This window comes from Dipodomys ordii, unplaced genomic scaffold (assembly GCF_000151885.1).
Source record: "Dipodomys ordii isolate 6190 unplaced genomic scaffold, Dord_2.0 Scaffold2, whole genome shotgun sequence".
Taxonomy (NCBI): Eukaryota; Metazoa; Chordata; class Mammalia; order Rodentia; family Heteromyidae; genus Dipodomys; species Dipodomys ordii.
Window position 1 is genome coordinate 10,196,642 of NW_012267218.1, and position 20,864 is coordinate 10,217,505.

At 51.6% G+C, this 20,864-nt stretch overlaps 1 protein-coding gene across 1 annotated transcript in view; it reads left to right on the forward strand.

The window, feature by feature from the left end:
- The window catches only part of Ccdc88c (coiled-coil domain containing 88C), a 125,553-nt gene that overhangs the window by 60,441 nt on the left and 44,248 nt on the right, over window positions 1-20,864 (forward strand). The window contains exons 4-11 of the mRNA XM_013016487.1: window positions 3,750-3,808; window positions 4,568-4,651; window positions 7,919-8,059; window positions 8,311-8,495; window positions 8,944-9,025; window positions 9,307-9,465; window positions 18,231-18,377; window positions 18,921-19,065. Of these exons, the coding sequence (XP_012871941.1) occupies window positions 3,750-3,808; window positions 4,568-4,651; window positions 7,919-8,059; window positions 8,311-8,495; window positions 8,944-9,025; window positions 9,307-9,465; window positions 18,231-18,377; window positions 18,921-19,065 (1,002 nt within the window). The remainder of the gene's footprint in view (window positions 1-3,749; window positions 3,809-4,567; window positions 4,652-7,918; window positions 8,060-8,310; window positions 8,496-8,943; window positions 9,026-9,306; window positions 9,466-18,230; window positions 18,378-18,920; window positions 19,066-20,864) is intronic.

Here is a 20,864-nt window from a genome sequence, read left to right on the forward strand (position 1 = left end):
AACCCAGGGCCTCAGGCATGCAAGGCAAGCGCTCTACCACTGAGCCACCTTCCCAGCCCGAGTTTATTTTATTTTTAAAATCTCTTCCAACCAGGAAGGAATGTGAGACTGTCGGTCCACTTTGGTCATCTCCCAGGTGGTTCGGGTCATTCGTCTGTTGGCAGCTGCTGGGAAAACATTTGCTTGGTTTGGGAAAGGAGGTTCCCGCGGCCCTGGGAGCAGATCTTAGGACCTGCCCTTCTTGTGTGTAAGGTAGAGCCCAGGCCAGCCTTTGGGCAGGTAGCCTGTTGTGTTAAAGTGATGGGGTTGCAAAGTGATGGGGTTGCAGGAGAGAGTTGCATCTCTGCCTAGGGTGAGGGTCCTGCCCTGAGCCTGGCGGAATTTTGGGTTCTCAGCCTCTGGGGCTGAGCAGCGCTGAGTCAGCAAGGCAGGAGTCAGTTCTACCCTTTAGAGTGTTCTCGGCTAGACACACGGTGGACAGCTTGGGGCCGGGAAGGATCATTCTTGCCTTCCTTTGCCTAAATCCCCAGCAGGCATCATGTGCAGATGGTAGTCTCCAAACCAGGAAGTGTATTCTGAACACAGCAGTTCAGCAGAATAGATCCTGGAGGTCACATGCCACTATGGAGGGTAGGTTGTGCTTGACGTGTTTTGTATGTGCAGTGTGCAGCATTCAGGACTTGGAGGCCAAGCTCCACCCTACCTAACAAGTGTGGGGTTGATGGCACACTTGTCTGCTGGACTCAGGAGTAGAGAAGTCCCTGAGTCTTCCTCCCTTGAATGAATACAACTTTTACTTTTTCTTTTGTCAATCTTGGGACTTGAACTAGGCCTAGGTGCGCTGTCCCTGTGCCCTTTTGCTCAAGGCTGGCCCTCTACACTTTGAGCCATAGCTTTGCTTCCTGTTTTCTGGTGGTTCATTGGAGATGGGAGTCTCACTCCTGCCCAGGCTGGCTTGGACCCAGGATCCTCAGATCTCAGCCTCCTGAGTAGCTAGGGTTATAGGCGTGAGTCACTGGCATCTGACTTCAACCTTCACATTTTTTGAAGGGCTTCTGCATTTTAACATGTTGTGTATTTTCATAATTGTCCAGCTACTTTTCTGTCCCACGTTTCCCCTTACACCCTGTGTGCGTCACACACTTTCCCTTCCGTGTAGGAAGCTGGTGGCTGCAGACATCTTTTAGCTCACACAGACTTAGATCAGCCTCTCTGCCACCTGTCTGCTGGGAACTGTTGAGGGATGCCTGGAGGCAGGGTTGGTGGAGGCTCTGAGGCCTGTCTTGGCTGTAGCTATTGACTGGGATTCCCCCAGGATCCCCCCTAGGGTTCCCCATACTCTACACATTTATGCATTTATGCATTTATACTCTACACATTTATACATTTATGCATTACATTGTCGAGTGGGTAGCCAAGGAGATTGGTGTTTCTCTGCCCTGCCCCCAGGGGCTGCGGGTGACTCACCTGACATAGAAACCTACTTCCTTTTATCTCTCAGACACAGAAGAAATCCATTTCCATTTATCTTTTACCCCATCTTGCTTTGAAAATCAGCTCTAGAGAGCTTAGCCCTGAGGCGGTTCTAATTTGAGAAAACCTCTGGGTTTTGGCACATGCTGATTCCCTGTGCCTTGAAGCCTGTCCCTCATTCTCATCCTTGGGCCTTCAGCTCAGCGTTGTTTCCTTTAGGAATCTTTGCCTGCCTGTTTGGCACCAGAAGCTAGAATTCCATTTCTCGGTCCCCATAGTGTCTGTCATCTTGTTAAAATTTCGAATCTGCTGTTGGTACCCTCGTGGACTACACCCAGAGGACCGCGGCAGCGGTGTTCCCTGTGCCCAGCACACAGTAGGTGCTTGGCAGGGAGCTGTGAGTGTGTCACTGAGCCCACCTTGCAGACAGGGTGTATTTATGAAAATTGTCATTATTACAAAATCCTGAAAGAAATGAGGCTTTAGCATCTCAGGAGAAACCTGAGAACTTCCGCTTCTTCCTGCATACCTGCTCTGCAGTACTCTGTCACTGGAGGGCACAGGCTGCCTTTGTGATCAGCCAGCTTCCCACCATCGAACACCTGTCCTCCCTGTGGGGGGGAGGGGAGGGGGGGATCATTTTAAAGCTTAGCACCCAGGAATCCATCCTTTGTTTCCTATTCTTTCTTTCTTTTTTTGGTCAGTGCTGGGACTTGAACTCAGAGCCTTATATTCTCATACTTGCTAGACAAACACTCTGCTGCTGAGCCACACTCCTGTCCCTTTTTGCAGTGGTTATTTTTGAGACAGAGTCTTGCTTCCTGCCCAGGAATACGCTGAACCACAGTCACCTATCTTGAGCCTCTTGTAGTAGCTGAGATGACAGGCAGAAGCCTCCGAGCTGTTGGTGTGTGCTATTCTTCGCCATCAGAACACCAGTTGTGTTGACTGCCAGCACTGACGCTCTCCAGCCAGCATCCATTCTCACCTTTGAATATTTTTTTGATTGATAGACACACATGTTTATGAGCTATAGCATGAGGTTGGCACATTTATGCATTACATTTCGATCAACTCAGAACACTAAGTTATCCATCGCCTCAAACGTCGATCATTTCTTTGTGATGGGAACATTGTAAACCCTGTCTCAGAACTGTTCTGAATATGGGATCCACGCCGTTAGCTGTCTTGAATCACTATCTATCTTGAGTCACAGGCCCGTTCCTCTGCTGTGGAGACTGGCGACTGTGTTAGTCCACTGCCCATCCCCCGTTGTTTTAGTTTGCAGCTTTGATCTGCTGTAGGCTGGGATGTTGGGTTGCCCGAGTTGTCAGAGTTATTCTAGAGGATGATATAATTAGATCCTTTGGGCCTTTGCTGTGAAGAGAGTAATAAAAGATTTTCTGCTTGAATTCCAACCTCTGCCTGAGCTGCTCAAGGCTCTCAAAGCTCTTCCTTCTTGTTTCTCAGCTCTGGGGGGATACAAGGCGGGGTGGGGGGAGGGACACAAGTAGAGGGGGGGCCACAAAATGGATCTCACTGTAGGGAGAGGAGCCAGTGATGATGGAGAAGGGGCTGCACTTTTGTATGTGCCCAAAGTCGTGTGAGAGGCACCTGGCTATACCTGGGGCCCGATGGAGGGGAAGGAGGTGGGGTGGTAAGGCTACTCGGAGCCTGGCTTAGCTCTGCTGGGCATTCCCAGTGCCACTGCTAAAACCAAAATAAAGTGATTGATCAGCGCTCTACACTTGAGAGCGGCGTGTCACATGGTGATATGGTGTCTATGGATTCAAGTCTTAGGCCAAATAAAGGCCACATGCTGGGGGAAAAAAACACAAGACTTGGAAAATGTTTGCATTTCAAAATTGACAGGTTTCTTTATTTATTATTGAGCCATAGTAGATTGATTCTTGTCCCTGGTATCTCTGACAGTTGGGAGATGGACAAAGGCCCTGTGACCCAGCCCCACCCTGCAGCTGAGGGGAAGGGCGGGTGTCCAGCTCCAGTGCTGAGCCTGGACAGCCACGCCAGTGTTGGGAGAATCGACACTCAGTTGTGTGTGCTGAGAGACTGAGGACGAGGTTGCCTAGTATACTACATGCACCCCAGGACCAGAATGAACCCAGCAGTAATTCTTAGGCAGGAGTTTGGTTTTCTCATAGCATAAGCCTTTTGAGAAAACGGTGCTAATTTTGGCCTATCCTTCAACCCCACTGGAGCAGGATGAATTTCAAACATAGTTGAACCTAATTAAAACTGTTGCTCTTTTGGCACAGGGAAAAGCATGGAGGAGATTAAGAAGGTGCTGCTGCTGGTGCTGGGCTGTGCCGTCCAGGTAGGGCTGGGCAGGATGGGGAGAGGGCTCTGCCCTTAGCTGCGCTGGGTTGGGACTGGAGGCATTAATCATGCCCAGCTCATGTCAGTTAGAGTGTAACAACTTGAGATTTTGTAAGCGGGGTCACGGGTGGCTCACGTCTATAATCCTGGCTACTCAGGAGGCCAAGAGCCGGAGCATCTCAATATGAGGCCAGCCCAGGCAGAAAAGTCTGTGTAAGACTCTCTTTCCAAAATAGCCAGCAAAGAGCAAGCAGGAGATGTGTGTCAAGTGGTAGAGCAAGTGGTGCAAGACTCTGAGTTCAAATCTCAGTGGTGGTGATGGGGCAAACCACCAAAGATGGGAATTGTACAGCTCAGTGGTAGAGTACTTGTTTAGCATACACAAGGCCTTGTGTTCCATCCCCATCACCACGAAAAAAAAAATCCCTGTCTGACCTTTTTACAAGGGGTGTGTTCCCGCCTTGCTTTGAGCTGGGTGCTGTCATCTTCACACGATTTTTATGTCCCACATAACCATTGATTCCCATCTGGGAGGCGGGGTTAGAGGGGATGGCTTGTGAAACAAGCTCCGAGCAGCTTCCTGAGAAATCTGTCCAAGGTTTGTAGGGGGCAAAGTGGTGTTGTTACAAATGAGAAAGCAGGCGGGGGGTGGTGGTGGTGGTGGTTCATTCTTAAACTGAATGTGGCTATGAACAGAGCCTCAGGCTTGCCCCCCCTCGAAAAAGGCTTCCATTTGACATATATAACCTCTTCACAGTGTGAGAGGAAGGAGGAGTTCATTGAGAGAATCAAACAGCTGGACATCGAGACCCAGGCTGGCATTGTGGCTCACATCCAAGAGGTAACCGGGGGCATGCCATTGTGGCCTCTGTCTTGCAGCAGGAAGGACGCAGGTAGCCAGCGTCCCCACGCTGGGAAAGTTTCAAGCTATGTCACCCAAGAGAGTAGTTTTTACTTAGGCTTCTGATACCACAGACAAATTGATTCTGTTTGGAAAGGTAGCCGTCAGCCGTCAGTAGGAGTGAAAATTAAAAAAACAAAAACCAATACCTCAATCAAATCTTCTGTCTCCTTCTTCTTGCCTTATATGGACATCAGACTATTTTTAAGAGCTGTCAAGTAGTTTAGGCTCAGAATTTGATTTACAGGCCCAGAAAGTATATTCTGGCAAATGTCACCCTGTGCTGATGGTTGATCTTGAAAGAGAGAGAGAGAGTGTGTGTGTGACATCCTCTGCTGTCAGTGACACACAGCGCATCGAAAGACAGCTGAACTATGTGGTACTCAAAGCCTGGAGTCCAGAGAAGGTGGCTCGGGGGATCTTTGCCTCAGCCCAGACTCAGGTCTCCAGGGTGAAGTTGGGAGGATGCTCCATTAAATGTCACCCCCATAGAGAATGGCAGGCATGGGGCTGGGAAGGTGGCTCAGTGGTAGAATGCTTGCCTTGCATGCTTGAGGCCCTGGGTTGGATTCCTCAGCACCACATAAGCAGAAGAAGAAAAAAGCCGGAAGTGGCGCTGTGGCTCAAGTGGTAGAGCACTAGTCTTGAGCTGAAGAGGTGAGGGACAGCTCCCAAGCCCAGAGTTCAGGCCCCACAACCGGTCCCAAAAAACAAAAGAGAGAGAATGTCAGGCAGACTTTCATGGTCTTTCTGCTCTTGACATTGGTAGAGAACATATCAGCTAAAAAGATACGTTTTCCTTCTTGTGGATCAAGCACCCACTTGAAAAATGAATGGATAGTTAGATTGCAGATGAAAGAAAGAAGTACACCCGAGTGCTTGTTGCTCAAGCATGTAATCCCAGCTACTTAGGAGGCTGAGATCTGACAGCCACTGTTCAAAGACAGCCCAGGCAGGAAAAGTCTGAGACTTTTATCTCTACCCATCAGAAAACCAGAAGTAGAGCTGTGACTGACTCAAAGTGGTAGAGTGCTAGCCTTGAGCGAAAGAGCTCAGGGATAGCACCCAGACCCTGAGTTCAAGCCCCACAACCGACAAAAAAAAAAAAAGAAAAGAAAAAAGATGTGTAAACTGGATATTGGTGACTCAAGCCTATAATCCTAGCTACTCAAAAAGCTGAGATCTGAAGTTTGAGGTTTAAGCCAGCCTGAGAAGGAATGTCCATGAGACTCTTCTTTCCAATTAACCACCAAAATGCCAGAGATAGAGCTGTGGCATCAACCTTGAGCAAAAAAAACTAAGGGATAGCATCCAGGCCCTGAGTCCAAGTACCAGTATGGGCGCGCGCACACGCACACGCACGCACGCATAGGAGCTGGTGTGTTATTGTCAGAGGCAGCTGAACACACAGCCCTGGAGTGGATGTAGGTGATGTGTCTGGGAACTGCAGGGTAGTAGTGTGTTCTAAGTCAGGATTTGAAGCAGGAGACAGATACGGCTTCTTGCAGGCAGGGGGAGACGGCCAAGCTGGCATCAAGTGAAAGTCAGTATTTTAATAAGTATTTTCAACCATTATTGACCACCTGTTGGACTCGAGCCATTCTGCCTCTTTAGTTTCCTTATGTTTCTGTGTTTTGAAAATGAATCTGTCCAGTGGCCAGGTCCTTGAGCTTTATCAAGAGTTCGTTGCCTCTCACTGTCTTTTCTGACCAGACAGCAGGATATTAAAATAATAATAAAAATGTAGCCTGGCGAGTCCTTTGTGATCATCATTCAGTGATTGGCACTGGGTGTGGCTTCAGAATTAATTGCCTGTTAAAAGTTTTGGTGCGGGGTCAGATATGTTGGCTCCGGTGGTAGAGTGCCAGCCAGTGAGCAAAGGCATCAGTTCAAGTCTCAGTTTTCAACAAAAAGAAAAAGAAAAGTTCTGTTGTCCAGGACTCATGAGGACAGGGGAGAGGTACGAGTCTTGACCTGAAAGCCCTCCATGTGTCTGTGTCCCTGAAGCAAGCCACGTGGGCTTAAGATTCTGAGTTTCCCTAGCTAGCCCTGGTGTGTATGAGGCCTAGGACCAGCCTGGGAACTTTAGCTCCTGGCTGAGGATACCATGTGATGAGGTGTGAGATCTCACTCAGAGGTCCAGATCTTTCCTTTCTAAGAGGGGAGAGAGGAGAGCCTGGTGTCTTGACAGACTTTGACTTTACTTGTGTTTTGTATTTGCCTTTTTTTTTTTTTTTAAGCCATTCTTCCCATCTCCCATCTACTTTAAGAATCTTCTCTGGGAAACTTTTCTGGAGGTATACCCCTGGTACCTCATTGTTGTGTCCCTCCCACACTGAATGCTATACTGTTTCCCTTCCAAAAACCTGAGGATCCTGGTTCAAAGCCAGTATGGGTAAACAAACCCATGAGACTCTTAGCTCCAATTAACCAACAAAAAGCCAGGAGTAAAATTGTGGCTCAAGTGGTAGAGTGCTAACCTTGAGCAAAAAAGCCAGACAAGAAAAAGAGGCCTCAATATTTGAGCCTTAATACTGGAACAGAAAGAGAGGGAGGGAGGGAGGGAGAGAAGAGAGGGTAGGAGGATGTATGGATGTATGGATGGGAGGGAGGGAGGGATGGATGGATGGATGGATGGGAGGGAGGGAGGGATGGGAGGGCATGCACCAGGTCTCCCTGCTCTGGGGAGGAGATGAAGCAGGTGTTCCTCAGTGGCCTGTGGGACTGAGATACACAAGCTTACCTCAGAATCACTTTGGTTTGTGCATAGCTTCCCCAAGAGGGCTCTACACCCGGTGTTCTAATATAAGATGCTTGACATTTTTGCCCTGTTTGCATTGGACTAAGTCCTCTTCCTCATCTCCTTTATGTTAGCTACAGTGCAAACACCTTGTTATCTAGTCCCTTTTAGGAGAATTATTGTAAGAAGTGGGTTTGGGTTTTGTGTGTGTTTGGGGGCAGGGGGTAGATGATGTGGCTTGTGCAGCGGATCCTCAGGGAGGAGTTGGTCTAAATTCCCTTGAGGAGCCTTCTGCTTCAGCTTGCCAGACAATGATTAATAATGTCCGAGTCTGGAGAATGAGCTGGATGCAGTGTGCGAGCGAGGCGAGGGTGTGAGGCAGGCTGTGGTCTCTGCCTGGGTTGCCCACATGGGCCCGGAGCCAGGCGTGGCAGCCCCTGCAGGGCTGGGCTGTGTTGTGCTCACAGGTGACCCACAACCAGGAGAACGTGTTCGACCTGCAGTGGCTGGAGCTGCCGGACGTGGCCCCGGAGGAGCTGGAGGCCCTGTCCAGGAGCATGGTGTTCCACCTGCGCCGGCTCATCGACGAGAGGGACGAGTGCACCGAGGTGCGCCTCGGGCAGGGACACCGTGGCTGCCCGATGGGCTCAGGGATGGTCGCCCTCCTTCATCTCCTCTGTCTCCATCTCTGGCCTGGTCGGGGTCTGGTGGGGTCAGTGTTCACTGAGGGATGCCCGAGGGAGGTTGGAAGCTGGTCAGGGTGGCAAGCAACTCTAGGTGGGCCTGGGCTCTGTGCTAGGCCACAGGGCTCCCTAGCAAGTGTACTACTGCTTGTCTTCCATCTGCTCTGCTGCTGCAGCTGATCGTGGACCTGACACAGGAGCGGGACTACCTGCAGGCACAGCACCCACCCAGCCCCATCAAGTCCTCCAGCGCCGACTCCACGCCCAGCCCCACCAGCAGCCTTTCCAGCGAGGACAAGCAGCACCTGGCCGTGGAGCTGGCCGACACCAAGGCCAGGCTGCGGCGCGTCAGGCAGGAGCTGTGAGTGCCTGGCTGCGTGTGCGGCCTCAGTGTGGTGTGCCACGGACACGATTCTAGTGCAAAAGGGAGTTCTCTGCCGGTGTATGGAGCTGGCAGGGGTGGCTTTCAGCTAGTTCAGGCTGAGGCCATGTGGAGTACAGACAGAGAGGGAGGGCCTCTTCCCCAGCTCCAGACTCCTCCCAGCCCAATAGCTGTCTTCGGAAGCAGACCACTGTCCCCTTTCTGGCCAGGTCTGGGGCCAGGATGACTACGTGGGAGCCTCAGCTGGTGATTGGCACTTGCTGGTTGTAGAGACCTATGGCTGTGACTGGGATCTCACACCCTTAGAAGGAAACCCACACAGTGGATGGATAGAGTTGGAGGGCAGATGTTAGATAATTAAGAATTTGGAGAGAGGAACACTTTTGTAGCCCCATCCTTTTCCTGATCTCTCCCCCCACCCCCACAGGGAGGACAAGACGGAGCAGCTTGTGGACACCAGACATGAGGTAGATCAGCTGGTGCTGGAGCTACAGAAGGTCAAGCAGGAGGTGAGCCCAGCCTGACCTGGCCTACAACTATGCATTCAGGGGTTAGTGGCTGTGTCCGGCTGAGCCATTCTAGCTCACCATTGTCCTGAGGACTCCCCTGGGAGTGACTGTGCTTCTTAGTGACATTGTGTGGAGACCCCCAGGGTCTGCACACGCAGCTCCTTGTCCACTAGGATGCCCCGGAGCCCCTCCCCCCTCACTTGAGGGACTTGACCCTTTCTATCCCCCCCACCCCTTTGGGGAGATCTAAGATGTGCAATTTCCCTTCTGCTATCTTGCAGAACATTCAGCTGGCTTCTGACGCCCGGTCAGCCCGGGCCTATCGGGATGAGCTGGACTCCCTGAGGGAGAAGGCGAACCGCGTGGAGAGGCTGGAGATGGAGCTGGTCCGCTGCAAGGAGAAGCTGCACGACGTGGACTTCTACAAGGCCCGCATGGAGGTAGGCCGCACCCCTCCAGTGTGGGGTGAGGCACTGGGCTTGGACACATCCCCAGTTGTGTTGATCTGACAGGCCTGTCCTTGGAGGATTTCAGGGACAGGAGCCCCCTAAGGTGATGAGAGCGCCACTTCTCTAGCGTCCCAGCCTGTCTGGATTCCCTAAAGCATTTCCTCTAATTCCTTTATTTCCAAGCATGAGACAGGTGAGAGAAGGCGTACAGGCGTAAAGGGCAGTAGTTCCTTAGAGGTTTTCCTTCTACTTCACAATGATGACCTTCTGATTGCCTCATCGCTCTTTTTAAGAATTTTTATTGTTATTAGAAAGGTGTTGTACAGAGGAGTCAGGTAAAGAGTACTTTTTTTTTTTTTTTTGCCAGTCCTGGGGCTTGAACTCAGGGCCTGGGCACTGTCCCTGAGCTTCTTTTGCTCAACCAGGCCCCTGAGCTTCTTTTACTCAAGGCTAGTACTCTTACCACTTGAGCCATGGTGCAGCATTCCCAGCGCTGCCTGAGCTTCTTTTGCTCAAGGCTAGCACTCTACCACTTGAGTCACAGTGCTATTTCTGGCTTTTTCTTTTAATGTGGTACTGAGGAATCAAACCCAGGGCTTCATGCCTGCTAGGCAAGCACTCTAGCACTGAGCCACCTTCCCAGCCCCAGAGTGCACTTCTTTTTAGACAATATCACTCCTTTCCTCCCGCTTTCCCAGTTTCCCCTCCCATCCCCACTCACAAGTTGTATAGTTCATTTTCCACATAGTGTCTAATGAGTACCACTGCAACATTTGTTCACCCTTTGTCTCTCCATTTCTGTGCCCCACTTACCTTCCCAAAGACAGATAAATGAACAAACAAGACAAAAAACAACAAAGGCGGGGAAAAAACCCTGTTGTTTCCATTTATCTCTCTCCTTTTTAATACCTCTTGCAGGCTCATTTGCTCCATTTCCTCATGTAAAAAGTAAGAATAGTAATACTACTGTTTTGTTTTTGTTTTTGTTTGCCAGCCTTGGGGCTTGAACTTAGGGCCTACACGCTGTCCCTGAGCCTCTTTGCGCTCAAGGCAGCACTCTATCACTCCAGCCACAACGAAAGCTTTTTCTGAGTTGTTTATTGGAGATAAGAGTCTCATAGAATTTCCTGTCTGGGCTGGCTTCAAACTGTGATCCTCAGCTACCCTGGGTAGCTAGGGTTACAGCTGTGAGCCACCCGTGCCTGGCTGGATTGCTACTGTTTTGAAAGATAAAAGAGGTGAAACCTCTGAGAAGTGGCTGGTGAGGGGCAGAGTTTGTGAACTGGGAGAGATTTACAAGGTTAACACTTGTGGAGGACACTTTGTTTTTGTGCTACTAGGGTTTGAACTCAGGACCGCTCTGCGCCTTCCCTTGGGTTTGCTTGCTCTACCACTTGAACCACACCTTTTGCTAGCTTTCTGATGAATATCTTTGGAGATTGGGAATCTGGCACACATTTCTCTCCATACTAGCTTTGAAGTGGTCCTCCAGAGCTCTGCCTCCTGATACCTTGGATTACGGGCATGAGCTGCTTGCACCTGGCTGAAGAGTCTTATTTAATGGAAGAAAGGAACAGTCCTGAAGTTTCTGCCTGGTGCTTCTGAGGCTTCTGAACAGTCTTGAGAGCCCGGTGTTGTGCTGCCTTGCTGTGGGTGGAGCCTGCATGTGCCAGCAGGCTGGTTTCACACTGGGCCCTGGAGGCCCTGCGTTGCTCAGGTGGGCTACAGCCAGGCTCTGAGGGCTATTCCCTGAGTCATGGGAGTGGCTGGTGACTCACCTTGCCCCCTCTGCTGAGACAGCCCAGGAGGCTGGACAAAGGCAGCCTGGGTCTGGGTAAGGGACCCAGACAGGGAATAGGAGTTTGTCTTGTAAATGGTCGGCTGGCTCTGCCTTTGCCAAGAGGCACAGATTTCAGCATAAATGGTTTCAGGATGTGTGCCACAGTGAGGAGCTTTTCATCTCTAAGTATATCACCAGAGTAGCTGCAGGCATCTGTTTAACATGCACATTCCTAAACATAAACCCTCCTCCCTCTCCCCCCCTCCCTGCACACCTGTGAGCCCTGGAAGTCTTGGTTCACAGGCTCTCTCCTGGCCATCCCTCCACCCATCTAAGCCAGATTCTGCAGGACCAGGGCACGCCTTGGCCTCCCTCTTCCATGGGCAGGGGCAGGGCTTGTAGAGAGCTCATCTGCAGCCAGCCGCTCTGTGAGCCTTGAGTCCTGAGAGCTGAGACTGTGTCTCACTTGATCCAGAACCCCGAGCTCGCTGCACCCCCAAGCCCTTGGGAAGAATTCATGGCAGAAGTCAGGAACATTCTGTCTTGCAGCTTGAGCAAGGGCACGGGAAAAATGTGGGGTTTGGAACCAGTGGTGTAAAAAGTCGTGGCCTGTCGGCCAGCAGAACCAGGACCCTGGCTATGGCTCTCGTGCCAGCTCTCCCCGTGGACGCGGCACTGAGGAGCAGCGTGGGAGGGTGGGTGACCCTGACATTCTCCCTGAGAGCCTGCCAGACCAGCCCTCAGACGCACAACAGCGCAGGTCCCCTCGGGCCACGTGGGAGAGGGAGAGAGAAAGGGCTCAGGTCTGGGGTTAGAGCAAGGTTCGTCTTGGTCTAAAAAAAAAAAGGAACACAAACTTGTATGATTTGGTTTTAAACTTCTGGGGTCTTTTTGTGTGTGTGTGTCGCCTGATTTGTTAAGAGACAGCAGCATCTGCCTCTTGGGGAGAGGAAGAAGTAGGCGGGTCCTCAGCTGACCCCTGACTTCCTTTTGCAAGTTGTAGTGCCGCTCAAGGCCACATTTGGGGTCAGAGGGTTGCGGTCTAAGGATTGTGTGGGAGGAGGTGGAGGCAGAGACAGAGATGGTGTCTAGAAAGTTCTCCTTCCTTGTATTTTATGACTGGCTGAAAATTTCCCTCCCAGGCAAAGGGCAAAGGCACAGAAGCTGTGTGTGTGTCCCAGGCAAGTGGCCAGGGCTCCAGGGGCTCCTGTGTGGATTGGCAGCTTTCCTCAGCACTGTTGGCTTCCTGCAAAACAGCCCAAGAGGCAGAGACCTTGCTGGGCCCAGTCCTCCTGGCTGGTGTTGGACCTATCATCTTATTTATATAGGGGTACAGGTGTAGTCTGATTGTCCCTGAGCCCAAGAGGCCATGGTGGCCCTATCAGCCATGAGTTTATCCTAGCCAGCCTTTCCTCCCTACAGGAAACTCCCAGAGCAGATAGTAGCCTATGGTAAAGGAGGCAGCCAGAGAGTTGGGTGAGGTCATTCGGGGCAAGGGCTCAGTACTTAGGAGCTGGGTTTATGATCTGAGTATGTTACATGTATGTCCTACCCCAAATTCAAGGTCATTACCCCTAAGATGACAGTGGTGTGTCCAGAATCTGGAAGGGTTAAGAAGGTTGCCCTGGGTTCAGAGTGGGCTTGGAGGTGAGGCCCAGCCCAGTGTCCCTTCTCCAGGCCTGGCTTGACCCCAGGTTGACTCTCTTGGCCATACTCTGGAACTTCTTCCTCTCCTAACTATCTCCATCCCCTCCAGTAGGGAAGGAGCCAGGAAAATGGTGTTGCTTTGAGTCCAGGGCCTTCGTCCTTACTCTGGGTTCAGGGTCTCTCTCCTGCTCTCCAGCCTCTGTCCATCTTCGTCATCCACAGGAATCTCAGAGCTCACATGTCTAGTGATTGCATCATCTTTCTGTGTTGTCTCTAGACTGCACTCTGGCTAAGTCACATCCCAGGTCAGCCCCTCTCTCCTGCCTTTTCCCCACTCTCGCCCCGCCTGGACCGGGCCCAGGGTCTTATCCTCTGGGCCCACATTCCCACCTCCCATTCTTGATATCAGCATCAGGCTTCTTCAGAGGTGTGCGCATGCCTAGCCTCCTTGGCCTCTTGAGATGCCTGCGTGGGTTACTGCAGAGTCTGCATACGGGATACTTCCCAAATCTGCACTAGCCATGTCACCCCTCCATCCAGTGACTCAGCGGACGCCAAGTCTACATCCATTCCTGCTGCCCTGCCCAGTGAGTCCTTTGGCTCCATCAGGTCCCCTGTGGCTCTTTGTACAGGTGCTTCCTCAGCCACCCCCCTCCTCCCTCCCTCTCCCAGACCTTAAGACTCAGGCATCAGAGTTTAGGCCATTGCACAGCTGGGTGGCTCAAGCTCAGACCACATCTCCAGTGTCCTGCTTCACCATTTCCTCCCCAAACCCCCTTACTCCAGGCAGCGTTGTACATGTGGTACTGTGATGCATCTTCCTGTCTCCCTCACCGGACCAGGGAAGATGAGCCTGTGCCTCCCTCACCCTCTGCCCAGCACCTGGCTACTACAAACCCAACAAAGTAGAGTGCAGCTAGGCCGTCATTGATTTTTTTTTTTTTTTTTTTGGGTCCGGTCATGGGGCCTGAACTCTGGGCCTGGGCGCTGTCCCTCAGCTCTTCAGCTCAAGGCTAGCGCTCTACCACTTGAGCCACAGCACCACTTCCGGCTTTTTTTCTTTTTGCTTATGTGGTGCTGGAGAATTGAACCCAGGGCCTCATGCATACAAGGCAAGCACTCTACCACTGAGCCACCTCCCCAGCCCGCCGTCATTGATTTTTATGAATGAAGTTTTATCAGAACACAGCTAGACCCATCTGTTGTCTCTGGCTGCTCTTGTACAACTCCTGCAAGGGGTTATACAGAGACTTTGAACCCGCAGACCTGAAAGTATTTCCCATCCAGCCCTTTGCAGGCTGGCTGTCTGGTCCAGAGCAGGTGCACAGTAAGGCTTTTATTTTTATTTTTTATTTTTTGGGTCTGGTCATGGGGCCTGAACTCTGGGCCTGGGCACTGTCCCTCAGCTCTTCAGCTCAAGGCTAGCACTCCACCACTTGAGCCACAGTGCCACTTCCGGCTTTTTTCTTTTTGCTTATGTGGTGCTGAGGAATCGAACCCAGGGCCTCATGCATACAAGGCAAGCGCTCTACCACTGAGCTATCTTCCTAACCCACAGTAAGGCTTTTAAATGAGCAGTGCTGTCCATACTGTTATGGAGCCAGCAAGGGTTAAGCCCTAGTGTTAACGCTGTGTTTCAGCCTTGTGGTGGCACTGCAAGGTGTAGCAGCAGAGATTGGTCCCTCTCCTTTCTTCAGATGAGAAAAGGGAAGGTTAATTTGTAACTTGCCCACTGTTGCAGTTGCTAAGCAGGTGGGCTGGGACCGGAATGCAGCTGGCGTCCTCTGAGCCTTGACCAGCTGCCAGCGAACAAGCTTGAGCTACACAAGAGGGAAGAAAGAAGGGGTTGGAGAGAGGGGGAGTAAAGGTGCTTATAGAGGGGGTCTGGCTGCCACTGTGTGCCCAAGGAGGCCCAGAACTCAGGGTTCCTGTCGTAAGCAGGGAACATTAAAATCCAGGAACCTGCTAAGAATACTTGGAACACAGACAACTGTGTTCCAATGTGGGACTCTGTGTCTTGCTTTCTCCTACTGTTTTAAGGTCTGGTCCCTGCACGCTCCTCAGGACAAGCTGTGTTTAAAGTAGGCAGTTCCCGGGGTTGAAAGGCCTGATGAATAGGAGGTGATGGAGACTGATCTTTTCAGAGCAGGAGAGAGCAGGAGGTCGGCGGCCCTGAGCAGTGACCAGCTCCCCCTCCCCTCTGTCCCCCACCAGCTCCTCCGCTCTCTGTTGGCTGTGGACACCGGGAACTGCATGTGTTATGAGCAGCGCTCAGGACAAGGAGGCTGTTTCTTTGACTCCAAATCCCCTCTGGTTTGCAGTAACTCCTGGGGTGTCAGAAGGTCTCCCCCCACCAGAATTTTTTTTTCTTGTTTTGATTTTTTTTTTAGTTTTGTGCTAGGGATCAGTCTCAGAGTTGTTGTTTTGGGGGGAGTTTTTTGGTTATAGGGCTTGAACTCTGGGCCTAGGCGCTGTCCCTCAGCCCTTCAGCTCAAGTCTAGCACTGTACCGCTTGAGCCACAGCGCCACTTCCGGTTTTCTGGTGGTTTATTGGAGGAGATAAGAGTCCCATGGACTTTCCTCCCCAGGCTGGCTTTGAACCTTGATCCTCAGATCTCAGCCTCCTGAGTAGCTAGGATTACAGGCGTGAGTCACCGATGCCCAGCTGTCTCAGAGTTTTGTTGCATGCTGAGTGATGTTCTGCTTTTGAGCCCTGTCCCCAGCTCTTGGCAACCAGCTTTTACCCATTAGCAGGGGGTGCTCTGTGGGTGAGTTCTGTATTGAACCAGGTCCCATGGAGTCTGAAGTGACTATAAGCCAAACGTAAGTGACTCATGACTATAATTCTAGATACTCAGGAGGCTGAAATCTGAGGATTGAGGTTGTAAACCAGCCTGGACAGGAAAGTGAACTACCAAGAAACCAGAAATGGCACTGTGGCTCAAAAGTGGTAGAACACAAGCCTTGAGCACAAAAACTAAGGGTACAGAAACTCAGGCCCAGGCCCTGAGTTCAAGCTCCAGGACCAACACAATAAACAAATAAATAAACAAGTAAATAAGTAGATAAAAGGATGTGACTATAACTCACAGCTGGAGGCCTAAGCTGCATCCTGGAGTCTCTGTCCTCCTCTTCACCTTAGAAAGTAGAAATCCAGATCACTGGTTCCTGGGCTGGCGCCCTCTGTGGGCTGAAGAAGCCCTGCACTGGTCTCTGCTTCCTCCCAGTAGCCCTTGAGTCCGGCCTGTGGCCACGCTGTCAGCTAGGCTCTGAGTCAGGTCTTTAAATCGTCTCCTAGCTCGGCTGGGGTCAGGGCCCTGGGGGGAGGGGTCTGCGGATGTGGGCAGGTGTGGGGTTGACCTCACCCCAGCCTTTGGGGATCCCTCAGCTTACGATTCTGCACTCAGACTTCTGAGATGGTGGGTGTGCAGGGCAGTGGGACATTTCTGTCAGCCAGTGTCCTGGAGGTTGTTTAGTTAGAAATCATTTCAGGGGTACTCTAGTGGCCTGCTGATCCCACCTGGCCGAAGTGCCCCAAGTCCTTCCGGGGCCACCCTGCTGCCCCAGTATCTCACAAGAGCAGTATGGCAGTCCCACCGGGGATTCTGGGCCAGGGGAACAGCAGGCAGCCTCTGCTGAGAACGCCCCGCGTCACTGAGCAGGCCAGAGTGGATTCCCAAGCACTTCTCAGAGGGGCAACTCAGGCTGGTGTTAAAGGTCGAATAGGAGTTGGCTGTGAGGATAAACTGCACTATATGCAGGGCCCGAGAGCATGCACCCTGGGGCGCACAAGAAGGTGAACCCTGCCAGATCCCCGTAGGAGGGAACTGGTGTGGGGGGGGGGGAGAACAGAGGCCACAGCAGGAAGGCTGGGCCTTTCTCCTGCTCACATGGCCTCCTTGTGCTCTGCCCTGGTTCATGTCATTAGTAGCAGCCTCAGCCCCTCCCCCACGCAAGGCCCGTGAGGATGGGTCTTCCCGGGGCACAGACCCTCTGGCTCTCCTTCATTTACTTGCATGGGTCCTTCATCTGTCTCGCTTTCCCTGAGGGCTGCTGTGAGGGGTGAGTGGGAGGGGACAGGCGGAGCGGGCATGGGCGAGTGCCGAGTCTGAGGAACTGGACTTGGATTCATGAGCAGAAACACCAGCCGCTCCCTGTCCCGCAGGATCTGAGGGCACAGAACCTGTCTCAGGAGGGACAGGTTCCCAGCCAATAAGCTGTGAGGGGGTGTGGCCAAAATGCAGGGGTCAAGAGACAAGGAAAAGGAAGATGGCCCCACAGAGATGTGGATGTGTGCCGACCGTCTTGGCGTTGTGGCAGCATTAGGGGCGGTGGAGCCTTGCCTCCACCTGTCTGTGGGGTTCACATCTGCTTAGGCTGCTGGGCTGTCATTAACACCCCCCTCCCCTCCCCACACACACAGCCCAGAAGCTGCCAGGCACTTTGTGTTGCCAGGGGTGCATGTTGAAATACTCCAATAGCTACTGAGTGTTGAACGAGAGCTTGTCTGATTGCCATTTTCCAGCACCCTGGTGAATGTTGAATGGAAAGGAACAGACTAAACCTAGAGACTCTCTAGGTTTGTTATGGAAACCCACTCCAGAGGTCTGAGGCTCTCAGCGGAGTCCACTTGTCTGTCCAGTGAGATTAAGATATCATAGCCTACTGCCAGCCTGGCCTGTGGGAGATCCTGAGGCTCCTGAGTTATGTGTCTTTGTTGTTGTTGTTGTTGTTGTTTTCCTTCTGATTGGGCATTAAACCCAGGGCCTGTGCGTGTGTAAGACAAGAGCCCCACCCCATCCCATGACATCCTCATCACTTTGGGCCTCAGACTTGCTATGCAGTGCTCTACCTTGTGGTCCACACCTCCAGCCCTTTTGCTTTTGCTTTGTTTTTTAGAGTAGGTCTTGGAGTTTCTCCTGGGGCCAGCCACAGACCTGTGGTGTTCCTACCTATGTCTGAGTGTCCGGGATTATGCACTGCCATGCTGGGCTTGTTCTTTGAGATGGGATCTGAAAGATCTTAACTTCCTGGTTACTCAAACGGATCCTCTCATCTCCACCTCCCAGGGGAGATACAGGATTACAAGGCTGAGTCATTGCCGTCCTGCTTTAACCATTTGCTTGATTTTTCCCCTCCCCCAGAAAATAGGCGTTTGTCCTTGTCTCATCAAGAGGCCTGTATGGCTGGTAGCAGCAGGGGCAAAGCTGCCTGCCACTGGTTTGTCCCTAGCTTGATTGTTGGATCCAAGGAGCTTTGGTTGAGAATCCTGTTGGCCGTCATCTGGTACCTATATCTGATGGTTTTCCTGTGTGTTTTTGCTCACCAGGAGCTGAGAGAAGACAACATCATTTTAATCGAAACGAAGGCCATGCTGGAGGAGCAGCTAACAGCCTCCCGGGCCCGCAGTGATAAGGTCCACGAACTGGAGAAAGAGAACCTGCAGTTGAAATCCAAGCTCCATGACCTGGAACTGGTATTGCGAACCGAGCCGGGCGGGCAGCACTTGGCGGCAGGGGTGGGGCGGGGTCTGCCCCAGGCCAGGCCACCGCCCCAGCCACTGCCACTGCTGTCACCATGAATGTCAGCAGTGGTTGCCTGGAATGTTGCGTGGTGGGCACTTCCCACCCTGGAAACAGCTAGGCCCTCTTCTTGTGGGTTGCGTCTCTGCAATGGTGAATGGATGCATGTGTCTTTTGCAAGAAGGGTCCTTGCTGGTGTTTCTGGCACGCGCTGAGCGCTGGTGTGTAGACCCCTCACAGTTTCCCAGGCCTCAGCCCTGAAGCCACCCAGGTGCCCATCGTTACATGCTGCTTCAGAGCCCCCTCTGATCAGACTGCGTTCAGGTAGAGGCCTCAGAGCCCTTCTCATAACCTAGCCGGCCAGGCCAAGGGCCTTGCAGCAGTGATGTGCAAGTGAACAGGTGCATGAACCCTTCATCCACAGTAGACGGTGGCCGGTGCTCAGCTTCACGGGCCTGTCCGGAGGCCTGCCTCATCCTTCTCTCCTCTTACCCTAGGACCGAGACACAGATAAGAAACGAATTGAAGAGCTGCTGGAAGAAAACATGGTCCTTGAGATTGCACAGAAGCAGAGCATGAATGAGTCTGCCCATCTGGGCTGGGAGCTGGAGCAGTTGTCCAAGAATGCAGACATGTCAGACGGTAGGTGGTGCCCCATGGCTAGGAGCTGAGCCCTTGGCTCTGAGTCTTCATGGCAACCCATCCATTCATCCCAAGAAAATATGATTTCCTTCAAAGGCCATTTGGAACAGTTTCATTACCCTTCTCCCCAAGGAAAACATGAGGGCTCTGGCGGTCCTGATGTCAAGACGTGAAATACAAATTAAGTGTTGCCAGGCTGCTAGGGTTCCCATATGGATACGGGAGCCTCTAGATCACAGCATGCTGATACCCTGAGGACATCTTTAGCCTGTCTGTGGATGCTGAGAGCCTGGATGGCAGGGGTGTCCCTAGTGGTTGGTAATCCCTGCTATAAATATACCCTGGCTGTGATTTCCTCCATTCATTTGCATAATTGGTCAGGATGGATGCAGCCTGTTCTCCATTTCCCTGGTGGGGATGCTAAGTGGCTGCCATCTCCACCTCCCAGTTGGAGATTCTTGGCTTATCTGCTAGGCTCTTCCGCACCTCCTGGGCTCCCGCTGCTGCCCTCTGCAGGCACACCAAGGTAAGGCAAGGTAGTTGTCGGTGGGAAGGGTGAGAGAGCAGGAAGCTTCAGCACTGAGCAAACAATAAGCCAGTTCCTGTGTTTAAAAATAACCACTTTCACAGTCCTCGTGCACCAATATTACAGATTAATATTAGCTTAGCATTTTGCAAGGGTAGGAGCTTCAGGCTGATATTGGTGATAGCTTTTTAAAATTATGATATCTCCTAAGAATTCTGCTAATTGGGATATTGAAAGCAGCTGAATGTTGCTTCTTCCAAGGGTCTTACCCATTCTTGACTTAAAAGCCGCGAGTAAAGCTGTCCCTGTGAAGTTAGGTTTTGTCTGCTTTATGCCTGTGTACCAGGAGGAACTCTGCTTCCTGGTGGGGTGGAGAGGCACTACCAGCTACCTAGGCCAGTTTCCCATCCAGGGTCTGTCACATTGCAGGACCAGCAGCTGGTGGACTAGAAGGCCTCAGTTCATTATCCAGTGGAGTTTGTGAGCCTTTGAAGGTTGATCATCTTGAATTACTCTTCGTGGCATTGTTGGCTTGAAAGAGGCCATCATTAGCTGGGCATCGGTGGCTCATGCCTGTAATCCTAGCTACTCAGGAGGCTGAGATCTGAGGATCACGGTTTAAAGCCAGCCAGAGCAAGGAGAGACTGTGAGACTCTTATCTCCAATAAACCACTAGAAAACCGGAAGTGACACTGTGGCTCAAGCGGTAGAGCATTTGCCTTGAGCTGAAGAGCTGGGGGACAGTGCCCAAGCCCAGACTTCAAGCCTCACGACCGATCAAAAAAAAAAAATGCCATCATTCATTGAAAGCTGGAATGCACTTCTGGTTTCTTTATTTTTAGTTAGGTTTTGTTTTGTTTGTCAACTTGAACTCAGGGCCTGGGTGCTGTCCCTGAGTTCTTTTGCTCAAGGCTAGCACACAAGTACCACTTTGAGCCACAGTTCTTCTAGTTCTTGAATGGCTAATTGGAGATAAGAGCCTCTTGGGGAACTTTTCTGCCCAGGCTGGCTTCGAGCCAAGGTCCTCAGATCTCCTGAGTAACTAGGATTAAAGGCATGAGCCACTAGCACCCAGCTTTAGTTTTAGTTTTAAAAGTGTATTTGTGTTAAACCTCAGTAAGAAGTGAGATAAACGCCAAATTAGAGGTAATGCATACCTCATTGAGAGGTGAGATCAGTAATCTGAGAACCAACATTGAATCCATAAAGGGATCCATTTCCTCCATGCAAACCACAATAGAGGGCTGGGAAGGTGGCTCAGTGGTAGAGCGCT